Consider the following 21,207-nt stretch of genomic DNA (forward strand, 5'->3'; position numbering starts at 1 on the left):
GGGATTAGGGCTTCATATTTGGCACATGAGAGGTCAGTTCAAGAGCATCTCTGGAGAAGGTGGCGTTTGTGTCGCAACTGCATTTGATGTTCACATCGTGGCCTCCTCTTCATTGGACAAACCAAATACAGATTGAGATAGGATGCAGAGAAGATTTACATGGATGCTTCCGGGACACGAGGACCTGAGCTATATGAAGAGGTTGTGCAGGTTAGGACTATTCCTTGGAGTGCATGAGGGGTGATCTAGTAGAGGTGCACAAAATCAGGAGTGGACTAGATCGGGTAGACACACGGAGTCTTTTGCGCGGAGTAGCAGAATCGAAAACTAGAAGACAGGTTTAAGGTGGGGGAGGAAAGATTTAATAGGAACTTGAGGGGTAACATTTTCATGCAAAGGGTGGTAGATGTATGGAAAGAGCTGCTGGAAGAGATAGTTGAGGCAGGTAGTATTGCAATGTTTAAGTAATATTTAGACAGGTATGTGGATGGGACAGGCTTAGAGGGATATGGGCCAAACGCAGGCAGGTGGGACTAGTGTGCGACATATTGGCCAGTGTGGGCAAGTTGGACTGAAGGGTCTGTTTCCACCCTGTAAGATTCAATGACTATGATTGGGTGACTGCTATGCAAAGTATGTGTTCAGTCCACAGGAGTAACTCTGAGCTTCTGGTTGCCTCCCACTTTAATTCTCCATCCCATTCCTGCTCTGACCTGTCTGTTGCTGGCCTCCTGTGCTGTTATAATAAGCCCAGTGCAAGCTTGAGGGAAAACACCTCATCTTTCGTCTGGGCACGTTGCAGCCAGCAGGACTCTCTGTCAAGTTCTCCAACTTTAAGTAATGCAATCTTTCTCTCTCTGTGTGCATCAGAACTAACCAGTTCTGCCTGTTGTTATTTTGGCTCCTTTTTTTGTTTCTGTCGGTACAGCCATGCGATGCATAGCATGTCCTGTACAACAGAAACAAAGAAATATAGCCTGGCACTATCAGCCATATTTACTCAGTTGGTCTCATCCCATTATGGATATTCCCTCTGTTCTCATCCTTTCCCTGCTACTGAAATCCAACTTGTTTTCTCACTTTCGCAGTCCTGAATAGACTTTGACTTTGTTACTTGTTTCCAACCATGTTGATTGTTCAATTACCATCTTCTTAATGGCATGCTGTATAAGCTATTGGACGGGATTGCTGGCACGGCACACTGGTCATTACTGATGCCTGACCAATTGGCAGGACTAGGTTTCATCTGTTACTGCGCACCCTGGCTTGAGGTGCCGAGACTTGGTTATGCATTGAATGGGAGTAGAGGCTTGTTGCGTCCTGCATGCGGACGGTTGCATAATAACTGTTCGGCAGACTTGACTCTATTCAGCTGCCTATGGCCTCCTGCCCAACAACATAAATTCCCCGCAAGGATGACTCAGATCTCATCAAACAGTCGGGTTCCATGTTAAACCCTTGTGAGTTTCCAAGCAGCCTTATCTCAAGCACGATAGTCAGATTTTCATTGGAAATTGGCTTATGTTTAGTTTAAGTTTAGATTTGTTTTGCAGGCTATCCAATAAAATCAGATAATACTTTACAGAATTACAGTCTAATCAAACTCAAGAGAGTGGGGTTGAGAGGGAAAGATAGATCAGCCATGATTGAATGGCAGAGTAGAATTGATGGGTTGAATGGCCTAAATCTGCTCTGAGATCTTATGAACATAAAGCACCATAGGTACACCGAAGGGAAAGATACAGAGTGCGGAATCTTGAGCAAACTACAAACTGCTCAAGCAGTTACCCCAGCGGTTTGTTTCGTGCATGGGAACAAAAATTATTTGATTAACCGTCAAAGCCATACGATTGCCAATGGAAGAATTTATTTGACTTCCAGTTGCCGTGGGAAGGCAGGGAATTGTGAGGATGAGTATGTAGCGTCACCAGTGTAGCATGGGATGGGGCAGTTATAGAGTCATAGTGATACAATGTGGAAACAGGACCTTTAGCCCAACCCGCCCACACAGGACAACACTAGTCCCACTTGACTGCGCTTGGTCCATATCCCTCCAAACCTGTCCTCTCCACGTACCTGTCTAACTGTTTCGTAAATGATGGGATAGTCCCAGCCTCAACTACCTCCTCTGGCAGCTTGTTCCATACATCCACCAATACATGTGAAAAAGTTACCCCTCAGGTTCCTATTAAATCTTTTCCCCTTCACCTTGAACCTGTGTCCTTTAGTCCTCGATTCCCCTACTCTGGGTAAAGACTCTGTGTATCTACCCAATCTATTCCTCTCATGATTTTGTATACCTCTATTAGATATCCCCTCATCCTCCTGCGCTCCATGGAAGAGAAACCCAGCCTACACAACCTCTCCCTATAGCTCACACCCTCTAGTCCTGGCAACACCCTCATAAATCTTCTGAACCCTTTCAAGCTTGACAATATTTTTCCTATAACATGGCGCCTAGAACTGAACACAATATTCAAAATGCGGTCTCACCAACGCCTTTTACAACTGCAACATGACCTCCCAAGTTCTATACTCAATACACAGACTGATGAAGTGCCAAAAGCCTTTTCGACCATCTTATTTACCTGCGACTCGACCTTCAAGGAACCATGCACCTGTACTCCTAGATCCCTCTGCTTTACAACACTACCCAGAGGCCTACCATTTACAGTGTAGGTCCTGCCCTTGTTCAACGTCGCAAAATGCAACACTTCACACTTCTCTGTATTAAATTCAATCAACCATTTATCTGCCCACCTGGCCAAACGATCCAGGTCCTGCTGCAATTGTTCACAACCATCTTCACTATCTGCTAAACCACTCACTTTTGTATCATCAGCAAATTTGCTAATCTTGCCCTGTATGTTCTCATCCAAATCATTGATGTAGATGACAAACAGTAATGGGCCCAGCACCGAACCCTGAGACACACCACTTGTCCCAGGCATCCAGTCTGAGAAGCAACCTTCCACCGTCACCATCAAATTTGTGAGACATGACCTCCCACGTACAAAACCATGCTGACTATCCCTAATCATCCCTTGCCCATCCAAATGCTTGTATGTCCTATCCCTCAGAATACTCTCCAGTAACTTACCAACTACAGATGTTAAGCTCACGGGCCTATAGTTCCCAGCATTTTCCCTGCAGCCCTTCTTGAAAAGAGACATAACATTTGCCGCCCTCCAGTCTTCCGGCACCTCTCCTTTATTTAAGGACAACTCGTAAATTTCAACCAGGGCTCCCGCAATTTCCTCTCTAGTTTCCCACAATTTTCTCGGATATATCAGATCAGGCCCTGGAGATTTGTCTACAAACACGACAGTACCGTCAGTATTTTTTCGACAGTAACCCTGACTGCTCTCAAGACACTTCCAGTGACGGCTCCAATTTCCTCCATTCTACCTCCTCTTCGGTAAATACAGACGAGAAATACTCATTGGGGATCTTGCCCATCTCCTGTGGCTCCACACAGAGGTGACCGCTTTGATTCCTGAGAGGTCACACTGTCTCTCTAGTTACCCTTTCTCCCCTTGTATTTATGAAATCTTTTGGGATTGTCTTTAATGCTACCTGCCAGAGATATCTCCTGGCCCCTTTTTGCCCTTCTCATTTCCTTTTTTTAGTTTACTCCTTAGTTCCCAAAACTCCTTCAGGAATGCACTTGATCACAGTTGCCTATACCTGTTGGAGGCAGGAACAAACGGGCAGGAGTACCAACACACACAGAGCCTATACCTCTGCCAGGTACAAACAGATAATTGCTGCCTTGCTGTGTTAATTCAAATGGATACATTGGTTGCTTCCTGTCGCCCTCTGGGACCTTGCCAGCAGGAGCCTGGCATCCAGGAGCTCACTCCTTTATTCTGAAGGAAAGCTGATCACTGGACATTGCTGTGGAAAACAATGCATCTTGAATGTTCTGAAAGGCTCTAGTTACCTATTGAAACCAAACAATGAGTTAAGTGTTTATTTCCTGCAGCTCTGACCCTGAAATGCAAGGCATCCAAAATGTGATCGTGAAAGAAAACGTGTCTGTACAACTTTCAGACTGTTGCCTTCTGCTAGGATTATGAGGCTAAGCTCGGTCGATGTATAGTACTCATAGACTCGTAGAATTACAACATTGAACAGCATGTAAACCAGTCACTTGGCCCAACTGGCTCGTGTTGACCAATAGTCACCCTTCCTAATTAACCCCATCTCCCAGCACTTGGTGCATTACCGTCCAATGCCAATCTATTCAATTGCTCATCTAGACACTTCTAAAAAATTGTCAGTAATTCATCTTCAACCACTCTCTCAGGCAGAGCATTCAAGATACTCACCATTCTCTGGGTGAAGAAGGTCCTCCTCGTATCCCCTTTGAATTATTTCCCCTTACCGTAGATCTATATCCTCTAGTTTTATTTACCTCCAAATATAGGGAATAAAATGTCGGCAATCTACCCGATAATCATCCTCATAATTCCATATACCTGAAACATGACCTCTCTTAACCTCTTCTCCTTCAGAGAGAACTGACCGAGCGGCTCTGGTCTCTCCTTCCGTACGGAACTGCTCCATCCCAGGAAATATCGTGGGGAAACTCCACTGCACCATCTCCAGTGCCTCATATCCTCCTGGTAGCATGGTGACCAGAATTACAAGTAGAATGCTGTCACCCCTCAGTTGAAGCTTTGTGAACCTGAGACTGCAATGCAGGTTCCTTTGGATGAGATGATCAATCGAGGCTTCGCCTCTTCCATCAGTGGGGCCATTTAACCTCTAAATAATCTTACCTTCCCTCCGGTTATCCTGAAGTTCTCCACAGAATACAAAGTATGGTTGGTGGCTGCTTCTTACGCAGTTCCTCGGGAGGTGGTGATGAGGCCAATGTGGGACTTACTGACGGTTCCAACAGGAGGGTGCTGACAGGGTGGATGGGTTGTTGCTTGGTGAACATTTTCACCTCCTACCTGTGTGCTCCCTGTGCAAAGACTTAAGGTTCTCAATAACATCGCCAACGTCTCCACTTTGAGAGGCCATGGGTGGGAGATTCCCAGGTGTTAAGTGGGGATTTTGCATTTTTACAGAGAGAATTTGAACACATCCTTGAATGTTTACCTACCTCTGCCTAGTAATTTCTTCTTAATTCCGAGTTTGGAATAGAGTGCTTTGAGAGTCCCGTGTTGGGAGAAGGAGTGACATAGCTTGCCCAACGCAGCTGGTGCAGCTAGGGCCTCAATACTGAGGTGCTTTGCTTAAATTTCCTGGAAATTTGGAGGATAATTTGGAGCGTTGGGTAACCTTGGATCTGGAGTGTCGTTGCAGTAGGTTGAAACGGCTTCTTTGAACAGTTGTCAAAATGAACTCTTCTCCTGAAGGAAGCTTGCTGGTGACAGGATACCACATTACAGCAAGAAAACTTTCGGAATATGTCAGAGCAATGGCACAACCTTAGTTGATGTTTGTCTTCACTGGAGATGGTTACACTCGTGCCTTTGCGAGCCAGACATATGATGGAGATTCCAGATCAAGTGAATGATACATTCACATGAATTGTCCAGCTTATAATGCACAAATGAGAGAAACAGAGTCCACTCAATGCACCTTGCACAAGTGAGCGATACACTGCAGGTACCAAAATATTGATGTCTGACAGTATAGTTCCTTAATCTTATAACAATGCCCATTCTAATGATATAATATTACCTTTTAAACAACTTATGCATTTTCTTTTTTATTTAACTTAGATTTATTTCAACTTATCCTAACTCTCTTACCCAGATTGCACATGTATTCTCAATCTTGCCATGATGGTAAAATATGAATCACTATTTTGTTGGCTTGGGTGTCCCATATTGGAGGAGCAGCATTGGTCTCGTATATCACTCAAAACTGTTCCTATCCAGGGTATCTGTCCGAATGTCTTTTAAACGCTCATTCCATATTACCATAATATCTGCTTGAAAATCCAGCCCCAGAGATTCCCCTTAAATCTCTCTTCCCCCCCCCCCCCCCCCCCCCCCCTCCCCAATCTCATTTGAAATATTTGCCCTCTAGTTTCAGACTTGCCTACCTTGGGAAAAAGATTGTGACCATCCACCTTGTCTACATGTGATTTTATAAACATCTGTAATGTCACACCTCAGCCTCCTTCGCTCCATTGAAAGCACCCCCAGTTATCCAATTACTCCTTTTGACTCAAGCCCTTTATTCCCTACAACATGTGTAATAAGGCTCTAGACATGAGGAAAGGTGCAACGCTGATGCCTTGAAAGGTGACAGAAACATCGAAAATAGGTGTAGGAGTAAGCCATTCGGCCCTTTGAGCCAGCACCACCATTCAATATGAACATGGCTGATCACCCAAAAATCATTCCCCCGATCCTGCTTTCTCCCCATATCCCCTGATTCCGTTGGCCCCAAGAGCTTTATCTAACTCTCGATGCTTGAATGGAGAATGGAGTTATTTAAGATTTTAAAAGAAATAGAAATAATTATTCATTTTCAACATACATTAGAGCAAGTAGTCAGATGTCTGGAGTCACTCACAGTACATATTCTCCACATTATTGCATATACCATTTTGTCTGGGATATATCAGGCATTCCTCCATTAATTCTGGGTCACAGCGCTGGATCTGCTGACCAACCCTCACTACCCCACCACAGTGCTATGCAAGTATCTTTTCAGGACTGGTCACTATTTGGGATGGGCAATTAAATCCTTGTCTTGCTAGCAATGCCCACATCCCAAGGAGTCAATAGACAAGAAAGGTCCAGACCAAAGTAAGTTCAAAGCCAATGGCAGAAAAGTTTTTTTCAAAGGCAGCCATTAAGAAGGATTGGTCTTTGGGTTGGGAAGCAGAGGCAAACATCTTGACACGTGAAACATGAGTTCTGACAGCAGCATCAGATTGAAGGTGCATTGATCGCTGCTTATCTGCTGATGATTTCGAGGAGAAAGTATGACGACAGAGAAGAAAACAAGTTAGGAAACCGTGAACCAACGTGATCGGGACGAGTGCTACAGAGAGTATTTTGGGATGGTGGTAGAGATGGAGGTGGCTTGGTGAAATGTTCCCATCGGTTGCCCGACTGGGATTAGTGACACTGTAGTGATGTGGGTGGTCGACAATGCAATCGGGCGTGAGTTCACCCTGCACCATTTATCGATCCCCCTGCAGGCAACGTCTACAGTCCGCAGATCATTACCAGGGCTCAGGAAGAGGAAACGCCATCCGACTGGAGGTCAAAGCTCAGGCCTGTCAAGAAGCAACTCAGGTGAGTGTGTGTCACAACTCAAACCTGGAAGGCTTGGGATGGTGGAGGAGGGTCTTGCCATACCTTGCGAATCTTTCAAACAATGGGGGTCAGGATAAAATCAACTTTTGACAATTTTACAGAAATTCCTGTGGCTGGCTCATGATACGTAATTGGATCACACTGTGCACAGTCACTGAATGCCGTGGTCAGGCACCTGCCCATGTTTTCTCGCACCGGGAGAATACCGGCTCTATTAGTGGGAAATGCTCTTCCCTGGACATCGAGGACGCCGGTGCTTTGATGTATGTTTGTAATTAACAACTAGGTCCTAGCAATGACTGGGGACTCTGCCATTCAGAAGTCGTCAACATGCCAGAGAGTTAATCAGCTTGTAAAGTGTCAACTGGAGGAAGTTTGTCTCAACGATGTGTTTTCGAACAGGAGGAAAACCTCCTGGACTCACAGTAATACCAGTTTGAAAATAATCCCTCTTGTGCTTTTGAAGCATTTAGGGATATTTTATTCTCTTAAAGATACTGACTAAAGAAGCCGGTATCCAGATGCCACATGGACCCCTCTCAAGGCAGAGGTTAGGAGGACAGTGGATAGGACGCAACTGTGCAGATGCCTTGCGATTGCAGAGTGAGACAAGATCTTAAGTGATAGCAGATATAGACCATTCGGCCCATCAAGTCATCTCTGCCATTCAACCGTAGCTGATCTATCTCCCCCTCCTAACCCCATACTCCTGCCTTCTCCCAATAACCGCTGACATCAGTACTAATCAAAAATCTATCTATCTCTGTCTTAATTCACTGTCTTAATTCACTGATTTGGCCTAGACAGCCTTCCGTAGCAAAGAATTCCACAGAACGCCCTTAAATCCTGAGGCTACGACCTGTAGTGCTAGACTCTCCCACTAGTGGAAACATCCTCTCCACATCCATTGTTACTACTTGTCTGAGACTCAAGAACTATGGGCAATGTATATAGGGCCCGCACATTGATTAAGTTCAGGGTAGACTTCTTTGCCTCGAATGTTAACATATGGAACTCACTCCCGAACGGAGCAGCTCACAGGAAGCTGGAAACATCCAGGATACTGATGAAGGGTCATTAACCTGAAACATTAACGTTGTTTATCTCTCCATAGATACTGTCTGACTTGCTGAGTGTTTACAGCGTTTTGTGTTTTCACTTGAGATTCCTTCAGTCACAGTGCCTTTAAAAAAAAAAAAGATTAATTATGTGAACTGTCTCTGTCTAACACAAACATTTTGATTATTATGAGGAAACACAATAACATTAGATTCTCAGTTACCAAATGGCTTTCTGACAGGCCAACAGATGGAGAAATGCTTGTGGTTTCAAATATATTCCTAGTTGAAAGGAGATTTCCATTGTTTCAACACAATGGGTCACCAGAAAGGGATGTGGACATTTTGGAAAAGGCTCCAGGAAGTGGAGAGGACTGATGCTGAATTAGGTTGCCTCAGAGAATTTACTCCTCAGTCTTTGTCCTGTCAAGTATTGTGTGTGACTAGCGAGTCAACCACCTTGTCCTTAAAGGGCCTGTGCCACTTGGGCGTCATTTGCGCGTCACGCAGATGGCGCCCAAAGATTTTGTATAGACCAAAATCCTGGGGTGCCGCGCGCGATCGCCGTCACTGCCTATGTTACCACACACCATGCGCGCATCACGTGCGCGGCACAACGCGTGCCCCGTGACGCGTAAATGATGCCCGTAAATTATGCGCAAATGACGCCCGAGTAGGACAGGCCCTTAATGCAGCTCACAGCTGGAGATCGGAAGATGTGGATGAGCTAGATCCCGACCCGGACAGGAAAAGAAACAGGTCACCCTTTCCTCTTCATGAATTGGGAAAGGGAGTGAGTAATTGAGTTGTAATTTCAGTTATCACGTTTTTGTGTCTTCCTGTTGAATAGGGAGTGTAATGCGAGCAAGGGTTTTATTTTTTCTTTCTTCCGTCACAACCCCAGTTGCCTGGGAGTTAGCAACCATGTAGCATCAGTCCCAGCTTCAGCAGGTGTCAAGTTCTAGTTCACACTTATTGTCACATGCACCAATTGGTACAGTGTTATTTGAGTTACCATACAGCCATACGAATAAAAAGAACACAGTACACAATAGAATTTAACATAAACATCCACCACAGTGGAATCAACATTTCTCACTGTGATGGAAGGAAATAACGTTCAGTCAATCTTCCTCCTTTTGTGGTCGGGGCCTTGAACCCTCCGCAGTCGCCGCTACGGACGGCCCGATGTTCAGGCCCTCTCGCCGGGATGATCGAAACTCCGACGTCGGGATGGATCGGAAAACACGCTCTGCGGCTTGGAGTTCCCGAATCGGCCGCTTCTTACCGGAGACCGCGGCTTCCTCAGGCCCCGCTGGACGGAGATCCAACACTGGCGATCCTCGGCAAAAGATCCCAGGCTCCGCGATGTTAAAGTCAGTGCTGCGCCCGCGGCTAGAAGCTGCGCAGGCGAGGCAGCCACTGCGGTGGCGCCACCCGATGTCATCTGTCTAGGTCGATGTATCAGTGCAGCACTTAGAGACTGCTTCACTGTTGGGGAAGCCTCCTCTAAGGAAGACGTTTCACTCGGGGCCTAACTTAATCTGCGGCATCCCCTGATATCTTCTAGTGGGCAGCTTCTGGTTCAATATTCCTGCCCTAAACAGCATCACCAATGACCGATTAATTAATTAATCATTCATTTCAACAGTGATATAATTCTGATTGACAGGATCAATTAGCTCAAGAACCTTGTTCTCTGTTCATGCTTCAGATGGGCTTGCTTTTGTGTTTGCATGTGGGAACATTACCTCTGATCTAATTCTGAGGCAGGTTGGTGCAAGCTTAAAGCTTTATATAACTACACTCCATGTGGATTAATTATGTTTTCTTCATGATAACTCTGAGTGCCCTTCAGTTGTATAACTTTGATATAACACACTTTGGCTCATGCAGAATCACAAAGGTCACTGTAGAGGTACAACCCTCTCTCCCATTATCTCACCTGAACCCAACTCAGTCAGGAGAGCCATGTCTATCTCGATCAGTTTCATGTAAAAGCCAGATATCCGATCATTTACAATTTTATGGGTTGTGGGAGCTTGTCAGAGGTGGTTCTTACAGTGTAATGGTAATGACATAGCGCATTCTCGCTGGAATTTAGGAGATTGAGGGGGGATCTTATAGAAACGTACAAAATTCTTAAGGGGTTGGACAGGCTAGATGCAGGAAGATTGTTGCCAATGTTGGGGAAGTTCAGGAGAAGGGGTCAAAGCTTAAGGATAGAGGGGAAATCCTTTAGGACCGAGATGAGAAAAACATTTTTCACACAGAGAGTGGTGAATCTCTGGAACTCTCTGCCACAGAGGGTAGTTGAGGCCAGTTTATTGGCTATATTTAAGAGGGAGCTAGATGTGGCACTTGTGGCTAAAGGGATCAGGGGGTATGGAGAGAAGGCAGGTACGGGATACTGAGTTGGATGATCAGCCATGATCATATTGAATGGCGGTGCAGGCTCGAAGGGCCGAATGGCCTACTTTCTATGTTTCTATGTTTCTATGACATTTCAAAAGTACTTCATGGGCTGTAATGTTTTTGAAATGTCCAGAAATGTAAAAGCCGCAATGTAAATGCAAATCTTTTTCTCCTTGTTTATTATCTTCCCTATGGTGGGATGTATTGGCTCCTGTTCATAAGCAGTCAGCTCAGTAGGGGAATGATGTGAGGGCTTACCCTGAGAGGCTTGTGTTTGGCTGCTTCTGTTAGTAGCCTTGTTATTTGGAGGGACTCCTGGCTAATTTATTGACAACATGCATTCTTCCTCCCACACTTACTTTGATGTAAAGTGGGTTCAGTGAGAACAAAGACCACCATTGAATTGCAAAGCTCGGAATCTCTTTCACTCAACCAGTAAAGAGAAATTTTCCAACGTGCCCTGAGAACATAGTAAAGCTTTGTCGATTTGTTATTAGGAAAAAAAGATTTTGGGCTTGTTTTTGAAGTTCTCTTGATTAATAAATCATGGCGACAATTTAATTTTTGAAGTTGTTGAATGACAATCAAAGGTTTACTGATATGAGGATAATGATGCTGTCGATGCCTTTAATTATGACTTTAATTTGTGCGGTTTTAAGTTGATAGAGAAGCAGTTGTTTGGTACATAAGAATGATCAGGAGGTTGTAAACATGTTCAGTGCTGAATAAATCTAATTTGTAATTAGCTGTTGATCTTGGAAAACAGGCAGTGATATGTTTGGATGGGCGACCCTGTGCATCCGAATGCACAACTTCGGCATAGGTTTAGGTTGAACTTAGTGCCTGCTGCCCGATTGAATAAGATTGTGGCTGGCCTGATTGGAACCTCAGCTCTGCAATGCCAAGTACCTTTCACCCACTTGCTTATTTAGAATGCTTCTATCTTCGTCTTAAAAATATTCAATGCCTCTACATCCATTGAGGAAGAGAGTTCCTCTTCTTCAATGAATGGAGAAGCATTCGGGAAAAACGAGCAAGCTAATCCTGAGCCTCATCCATTGCCAGAGAGAGGCCACACGCAAACTGGGTGAACAGCACCTCCTATCCTGCTTCTCCAATTTTAGGTACACTCCACCATTTTCCTAGCCTCGCTTTCTTCCCTGTGCCCCTGAATCCACACCAATTTCTCACAAGCATGTGACTGACATGACCCGCCTGATGTGACTGACTTAATGTAACCAGATCTTTGGTGCTCAGTATGTTGGCCTGGGAGAGGACACTTATCCTTCCAATGGATGTGGAAGATTGAGCAAGAAACTGATGGTGGCAACCTGCCAGTGCTTTGAGAAGCTGGTTACAGGGAGACTGGATGTCAGAAGCTGGGATCACAGATGCTCTGCTGTGTGGGTGTTCGTGAGTCTAGCACCAACTCTGTGGTCCTTCACCTTCAAATACTCTTTTATAATTAACTGAAACAGTGCTGGGTCAATTGAAGGCTATCTGCCTCCAATGCTGACCTTTGCCCTGACCCTACCTACTAACCTGCAGCCACTACTCAGATGCCATCTCTCGCTCTCCCACTTCATACCAGGTCTGGTCCTGCTCTCCAACCACACCTCAACTACGACCCAGCTGCACCCAACTGCCTGGAAGAGTTGACTCCCTTTGTTCCAGGGAATAGAAGGGGGAAGCTCTCTTCATTGTGTGCAGAAGCATGCAAGGACATGGGCCCCACACAAGGCCGAAGTTTGCTACAGCGGATCTCAGAAATGGGGCCCTTGTGAGCCACCATTAACCCCCCCCCCCCCCCCACCTGCACCACCTGATTCTGTCCGAGACCTGGAAAGCCACATATTACAGAGCAAGTTTGATGTTAAATTAACACATCAACTGCAAGTCAAGGGACAAGATCTCTATCCCACGCTTTCTTTAACCACTCACAAAGAAAACGGTAGCAATTGATGCCCATCCAATTTCAACCCCGCGTCTGATGTCAGTCTGGAGGAGGGGTTGAACCTCAAGGGTTCTGACACCCAGTGAGTGAGACCCTGTGAGATGTGGCTGGTGTTCAACCTCAACACCATTTGGACGGACTCCCAGGTGATCGCTGCAGCTGAACGAGTGCTAAATCTGATAGAGTAATTGAATAGCATCTGCTAAATTGGAGTTTTATTTCGAACTGTTCTTCTGCCATTAACTTGTAACATTCCCTGAGAGATCCTTACTGATGTGTAATTGTTCTGTGTAAGTTATAGTCAGCGTCAGTTTGAACATTGAACACCGATATACTGGTTGACATTTTGATCCCAACATTAGCTGCAAACGACTGATGCAGTTGCAAAGAAGAGCTCAACTCCCTTCATGAACTGCGAACTCTTCAGTACAAAGTGATAGAGTATTTATAGATTTAAGCTGCATCTTGGCCATTCACATACTGCTGCTAGTTTGAGTACTGTACACTGTTTGCAAGTGTCACGTTTTCTCTGTGCAAACGACCCCATACGAAAGATTGAACTGGACACGTGGTGACTGTACTTGCGACTGCACACAATATCACTGGGGCACTGGAAACAAACTGCTGGAGGGAATCAGCAGGTCAGGTAACATCTATGGAGGGAAATGGACAGATGACGTGATCAAGTTTTTAGTTTTGGAGATACAGTGCGGAAACTGGCCTTTCGGCCCACAGAGTCCACGCTGACCAGCGATGCCCGTACACTAATACTATCCCACGCACACTAGGACCAATTTACCAAGCCAAGTAACCTACAAAGCTGGACATCTTTGGAGTGCAGGAGGAAACTGGAGAAAATGGGTGGCATGGTGGCGCAGCAGTAGAGTTGCTACCTTACAGCACTTGCATTGCCGGAGACCCGGGTACGATCCCAACTACTGGTGCTGTCTGTACGGAGTTTGTACGTTCTCCCCGTGATGTGGGTTTTCTTCAAGATCTTCAGTTTCCTCCCACACTCCAAAGACAGACAGACTTGGTGGGCCGAAGGGCCCGAGTGCGCGCTGTATCTCTAAACTAAACAAAAAAAACCCACGCAGGTCACGGGGAGAACGTAAAAATTCCTACAAACACCACCTGGAGTCAGGATCGAACTCGGGTCCCTGATGTTGTAAGGCAGCAACTCTAACACCATGCCACCCTTAAGTCAAGTCAAGTCAAGTCAAGTTTATTTGTCACATACACATACGAGATGTGCAGTGAAATGAAAGTGGCAATGCTCGCGGACTTTTGCGCAAAAGCCAAATTTTCGCGGAGCTGCCACAACGGCGACTGGACAGGGCCATGCCATTTTTAAAATTTTTTTTTTTTTTAAGGGGCTTGAGAGGGGAAAGATGGTGGTGATGGGGGTAAACTTTAATAAGGTGAGAGGGGGAAATGTTGAGGTGAGAAGAGACAGATTTAATAAAGAGGGAAGGGAAAGATTTAATAGGAACTTGCGGGGCAACTTTTTCACACTGAGGATGATATGTTTATGGAATGAGCTGCCAGAGGAAGTAACAATATCAAAATGTGAAATATATTGTCAGGAATATGGATAGGAAAAGTTGAGAGGAATCTTGGTCAAAGACAGACAATCTGACTAGCGTATATCTTGGTCAACATGGACGAGTTGGGCCGAAGGGCCAGCAAACATGCTGTATGACTCTTTAAGAGTCCCAACCTAAAACATTGACTGTCCATTTCACTCCACAGTTCGAGCCAGACCAGCTGAGTTCCTCCAGACAGTTTGTTTATTGCTTAAGATTCCAGCATTGCAGTCTTTTGTGTCTCTGAATCATGTTATTTGATGTGTAGATTGTTTACAACGGGAATAGGATCACATTTTCTTGTGTTAGAAGCATAGTGGACACTAGAATGGAACCGTTTCCATGGCCCTCCATTCTTTGCAGCGGTAATGGGTAAAGGGTTACCGCACAGTTCCCTCTTTGTTTGTACTCTGTTATTACAGAGGAGGCTGCCAGGGGTAATCGGGAGGCGTCAAAAGCATGTCTGACTTTTCCCCAGAGTTGAAGCTCATTCCTTGACTTATTCTGTCTTTGCTGTGTGTTGGAGGCTCGGTGGAGGTCCTGTGGGATGTGCTCCACTTGCTGCAACTATGGGACAGGCATTAGGTGAGGGCAGGCTGCCTTTGGACTCACAAGAATAGAGGGGATAATGACCATACAGTCATTGCCACAAATGCCTTCATGGACCCACCTTATCACCAACCTATGTCTTGCCATAGGCAAAGATGCAAGAGTGCAAATCCAACAGAGAGGCTCTCTTCCTGATCTTCCCGCCCAGATCAAGTCCACCTTATCCTAATCTTATGCAAGGCTAATTAGTGATAACTTCATTGCCAGTAAGGTTCAAAGGTTCATTTATTGTCACATACACCAATTGGTGTAGTGAAATTCAAGTTGCCATTGCAGCACATTAATAAGAATACAACATAACATTATAAAGAATTTAACATAAAACATAAAAACATCCCCCCACAATGGTTCCCACTGTGAGGGAAGGCACAAAGTCCAGTCCCCATCCCCTTGTCCACCCATAGTCGGGCCTATTGAGGCCTCCGCAGTCGCTGCTACGGGGCCCGATGTTTCAGGTCCTTCTCGCCGGGTGATGGTGCTCCGGCGTCAGAGAACCCTCTTAGCGGCTTGGGATGCCTGGAGCGGCGGCTTCTGTTCCGGAGACCGCGGCTTCCGAAGCCGACACGCCGCACTGGACGGAGCTCGGTGAGAGATCCCAGGCTCCCGATGTTAAAGTCAGCGCCGCCGCCCACGGCTGGCTGCTCTACAGACCCGCGGCATCACGATGTTTCATCGGCGGTCTCAGCATTCCAGAGATCCAGCGCGGCGACCCGGGCAAGGCATCGTCCGCTCCGCTCCGCGATAGCGCTCCAGCGCTGTGCCGCCGCTGAAACTGTGGTTCTGGCCCCCTCAGGAAAGGCCGCTCCAGACCCGATGGCAGGCCGCGAGCACGGGTCGAAGACTGCACTTATAAGGAATTCTAGGCAAATCCAGAATCTGGATCCCTGGGGAAAAAGTGCTGTGATTATCGGCCTCTGTATGTAGAGAGGGTGAATGGACTCAGCCTGTATCCCCGCCAGCTTAGAAAACTGAGAGGTGAACTAATTGAAATGTACAGGTCCACCACCTTGAATCAGGACAAAATTACAAGGGCGCACTTGAAATCCCTCCTGAACGTGGCCACGATAAGTGCGTAGGAAGGAACTGCAAATGCTGGCTTAAAAAACAAAAATAGACACGAAAAACTGAAGTAACTCAGCAGGACGGGCAGCATCTCTGGAGTGAAGGAATGGGCGACTTTTCGGGTCGAAATCGTTCTTCAGACTGATTAGGGATAAGGGAAACAAGACATATAGACGATGATGTAGAGAGATAAAGAACAATGAATGAAAGATATGCAAAGAAGTAACGAAAAGTAGCGGAAACTGTCTCGCCACGAAATGTCGACAAAATCTTCTCCCTCCACAGAAGTTGCTTGACCTGTTGAATTCCCCCAGCAGGTTGTTGCTCCAAATTCTGTCAACTATATTCTTTTATGTCTTTATGGTCTCAGAGTAAAGAACAGGACATTTAGGATTGAATGTGGAGATTTTTTATTCTCCCAGTGGGTGCAGAACCATCAGAGTTCTCTCGGGCAGAGAGCTGGTGAGGCTGTCATTGAATTCGCCCCTCAACCCGCCACCTTCGCTCCGAGGAAAACAAGCCACGCCTATAAAATCTCTCCTCACCACAAAGTCCTGCAACCCAGGACTGGGGAGGTGGTGTATAATTACAGGATGGATGATAGGAACAAAATGATTCCACGGTGAAACCCTCGCGTAACACTTACTGTTATTTCATACATAGAAACATAGACATATAAAATAGGTGCAGGAGTAGGCCATTCGGCCATTCGAGCCTGCACCGCCATTCAATATGATCATGGCTGATCATCCAACTCAGTATCCTGTACCTGCCTTCTCTCCATACCCCCTGATCCCTTTAGCCACAAGGGCCACATCTAACTCCCTCTTAAATATAGCCAATGAACTGGCCTCAACTACCTTCTGTGGCAGAGAATTCCAGAGATTCACCACTCTCTGTGTGAAAACCACTCTCTGTGTTGGCACCCTCAGAGCGGATAGCACTTCCTAGTTCACCAATACCCTGGCACTCTTCAGTGAAGTCGACAGCCTACAGGCTGCATAGGTCGATGCTGCTTTCAAGCATTTCTAGTTTCACGCCAACGATGTGAACTGTTCTTCGATGTTTGCCTCTTGGTGGCAGCTTTCCCAACACTCTTACAACGTGACCTGTTGCTACAGCCAGACTGTTGGAAAGTAATTTATTTTCAGTGGGTAGCAACTAGAGTTGGCTGCAGTGAATGATACACCAAATCCAGGATCTCTGGGTTTAATGTTATACTATATTATAATAACATTCAAAAATAGCTCAGTGGGTTGAGATCCATATTGACCATAATTTGCTTGTATAGGTTTCCCTATTTTGGGCTTAATACCTGTGTACAAGGGCATGTTGATTTATAGATTTCTAGTGTTCAAGAAGGAACTGCAGATGCTGGAAAATCGAAGGTACACAAAAATGTTGGAGAAACTCTGCGGGTGCAGGTTTCCTTCGCTTCATAGATGCTGCTGCACCTGCTGAGTTTCTCCAGCATTTTTGTGTACCTATAGATTTATAGTGTTGTGCAACATGGAGAAAGGCCATTCGGCCCAGCTTGTCCATGCCGACCAAAGTGCCTATCTTTGTTAATCCCATTTGCATGCTTTTGGCCCATTTCCCTCTGAACAGCTGCACATATACCTGATCAAATGTCTTTGAGATGTTCTTAGTGTACTCGCCTCTCCCATCTCCTCTGGCAGCTTGTTCCATGTACTCAGCATCCTCCTCTGTGTGAAAAAACATTCTGCTCAGATTCCATTTACATCTTTTCCCTCTCGCCTTAAACTTACACTCTCTCATTTCAGATTCCCCACCCAAAGAGAACATAGATAAGAGTACAGCATGAGGAACAGGCCTTTCAGCCCATGATGACTTTGCTGAGCATAATGCCAAATCAAATCCATCCCTTCTGCTTGCACCTGATCCGTATCTCTCCATTTTCTGCATGTTCATGTGCCTTACGAAAATCCTCTTAAATACATGCCAGAGACCCAAGTTCAATCCTAAATTAGGACGCTGTCTGTGTGGAGTTTGCACGCTCTTCCTCTGCCCCTGCGAGTTTCAGAGGGTGCTCTGGTTTCCTTCCACACGTCAAAGACCCACGGGTTGGTAGGTTAATTGCCTTCAGTAAATTGCTCCCATTGTGTGGGATAGGGGTAGACTCTGGAGAGAGTTGAAGGAAATGTGGGGAGAATAAAATGGTATTATTGTAGGATGGGTAAATGGATGGTGATGGTAGATGTGGACTCAGTGGGTTGAAGAGCCTATTTTCCGTTCTGTATCTCTCTGAGACTCTGTGTGTTGATGTGTTGGAGTGGAAACTTGAATTCCTCACTCCAAAGACTCGTGAGACTCGTTATTGGTCAAAACTGAGATGTATGCTTTGTAAAGCCAAGATGTTAATAAATATAATATTCAAAATGTGCTCAGTAGAGTTGAGTTAGATATTGAGCATGATTTGATTGTATGGGTCGGCAACAAAAGCTTTTCACTGTGATATTAATCTAATGTCTAATGACTAATGAATGAGCAGACATGTGTTCGTTCATTCCTAAGGGCATTGGATAAAAGGCTGTTCTGTGTGAAATTAATAGATTTAAGATTGAAAATGATTATTTTCTGTTTTTTTAGCCTTGGACCCTCAGATGTTAAGCAAGTTCACAGTTCATCTGTAAACTTGGACATAAAGAAGCCAGCAGAATCCGGCAATGCGTTGAGTACTCCCAGCTCACTCAAGACCACAACCAGCAATATTTGGACTTCAGGTGCAGCTCTGGGGAACACCAGCGCAGGTGGTGGGAAGACCGTTGAGGTGACCTTCTCTCTCCAAGTCCCAGGTAACGTCTCGATCTCCACATCTCCTGCCTCTCCCAGCAAGGGGTCAAGTCCAAAGGCTGGGTCTTCCCAGTCAACACAGGAGAAGAAAGTACTCAAACCAGGACCACAGCTGTTGGCTGGAGTAAAGGATCCCTTCTGGTCTCCCAATGCCTCTGACAAAGACAGCAGCAAAGAGAAGCCCTCTGAGAAGGAGGGAAGTGGCGCTCAAACTCCAGGGATCGGACATCGTCCAGCCTTGGATCGGGTAACAGAGGAGCCTGTCGGCAAGCAGAGCTGGGTCCAAGGCAAATCAAGCATAGCGACAGGTCAGTGTGTCCCTGTAGACAATTCCACTGCTAGCAACCCCACCTCTTCATTCTCCCAGCAATAACTCAACTTCCATTTTGCAATAACCGATCATAGAAAGTCATTTTAATTACAATACTAATCTGTGCATGAAAATTAATATATTTTTAATAATGTTTTGCTAAAGCAAAATGTCTGTACTTCTGATCTTCAATAAGAAAATCATTGGGAATGTTATTAACAAATCTAATTTTCATACTTGAACCCCCCTCTCAGTGAATGCAGTTCAGTTTTATAGAGGACGTTTATATTGTAATTAAGCGATTATAATTAGGCTACATATTTAACTTAAAGCAATGTTCTGCTCCTGGATTAGAGGAAAATTAGCAGGGGCCTGATTGCACTTGTGTTATGACTATTGTTAAATGAGAATCAATTTGAACATTTGGTTTCCAAGGAAACCGCAGTATCAGAGAATATCTTCTGCAACCACAACAATATGCATTTACAGTATATAATGCCTTCAGCATGGCGTACCTTCCCGAGACTGACAGCAATTTTTGTCAACCAAATTTTGATAATTAGCTACCAATAGAGACAGAAGAGAACAGCTGAGCAAGGCCAGGGTAAAAAAGAATGGGTTTAAGGATTGTGGTGGGGGTAGTGCAGTGGTTAAGTTATTCGACAGATTGATAGTTAGTCTGGAGATATGAGTTCGATCCCCACCACGGCAACTGGGGAATTCAAATTCAATTATATTATATTATTAAATAAATCTGGATTTGCATCGGACTTTGAAATTCAATCAAAGATTTACCAGGTTTACATTAAAAAAAAAACACATTTGACTCATTAATATTCTGCCGCAATGAAGGAAATGTGGCACCTTCTCCGAGTCTGGTCTGTATGTAACTCCAGACTCACCGAAGGTTTGGTTTAGAGATACAGCACAGAAACAGGCCCTTCGGCCCACGGAATCTGCGCCCACCAGCGATCCTGTACACAAGCACTCTCCGACACACTAGAGGCGATTTTACATCTTATTTTTTAACATAGTTAGGACATTCTCTCCAACCTATTTCCATGTCATTGGCAAACTTAGGCAACCTACACCCTGACCTTCCTCCAAATCATTAATATTGATAATAAATAATTGGGGGGGGGGGCCAAGAACTGTTCCTTGAGAGTTCAAGGGTTACATCCATCTGAGCTGAAAAAGACCCATTTGCATTGACTCTTAGCCTTCCATATGAGCAGTGCGTTCCCAAGTTCTTAACTTGTGCACCAGCCTTTTATGTGTCACATTAGCAAAGAGAGTCAAAGATTGTTGGGATGGAATTCCATCGGTTGGAGCCCAGGCGATGGGAGGCGGGGGCCACTTTCGAGGTGGGGGCCCAATATTGGCGAGTCAAGATCAGTGTGGGACACCGTAACAATCCTGCATTTATTGCATGTGCAGATATGCAGCATGTATTGCACATTCCGTTTCGTCAAAAAAGAAGCAGCAACCCCACTCAGGTGGGGTCCTGCCATTAATGGAAAAATAAATGGCGTCACTTTTACATGTGAAAGCAAGAGAGGCCTCTGGTGCCTCTGAATGAGGTGGTAACAAGTTGGCGATTATTTCTAGGTTGATTTGCTCTTAATTATCCACCATTCAGGAATTCAGATCAGCACGGTGGAGCAGGGGTTAGTCTCACAACTTCGAAGACCCAGGTTCAATCTTGACCTGGGGTGCTGTCTGTGTGGAGTTTGTTCATTCACCTCTGTGACCGTGTGGTTTCCCCGGGGTTTCGTGCCACAACCCACAGACGTGCAGGTTGGCTGTTTAGTTGGCCATCATCAACTGTTCTAAATATGTGTGTGGGTGGGAAGAGAATCTTGGAAGGGTGGAGAGACAATGGACATTTAACTGGGAAATATTCAGATTCAGATTCAGATTCAACTTTAATTGTAATTGTCCGTGTACAGTACAGAGACAACGAAATGCATTTAGCATCTCCCTGGAAGAGCGACATAGCATATGATTTCAATACATAAAACTATTTACATGTATACAGACAGTGTTTTTCCTGTGGGAGGAGTGTCCGGGGGGGGGGTGATTGGCAGTCACCGAGGTACATTGTTGA

At 45.3% G+C, this 21,207-nt stretch overlaps 1 protein-coding gene across 1 annotated transcript in view; it reads left to right on the plus strand.

The window, feature by feature from the left end:
- The window catches only part of micall2 (MICAL like 2), a 75,719-nt gene that overhangs the window by 37,045 nt on the left and 17,467 nt on the right, over positions 1-21,207 (plus strand). The window contains exons 7-8 of the mRNA XM_033040843.1: positions 7,175-7,271; positions 18,587-19,098. Of these exons, the coding sequence (XP_032896734.1) occupies positions 7,175-7,271; positions 18,587-19,098 (609 nt within the window). The remainder of the gene's footprint in view (positions 1-7,174; positions 7,272-18,586; positions 19,099-21,207) is intronic.

The sequence above is a fragment of the Amblyraja radiata genome, chromosome 22, assembly GCF_010909765.2.
Source record: "Amblyraja radiata isolate CabotCenter1 chromosome 22, sAmbRad1.1.pri, whole genome shotgun sequence".
NCBI lineage: Eukaryota > Metazoa > Chordata > Chondrichthyes > Rajiformes > Rajidae > Amblyraja > Amblyraja radiata.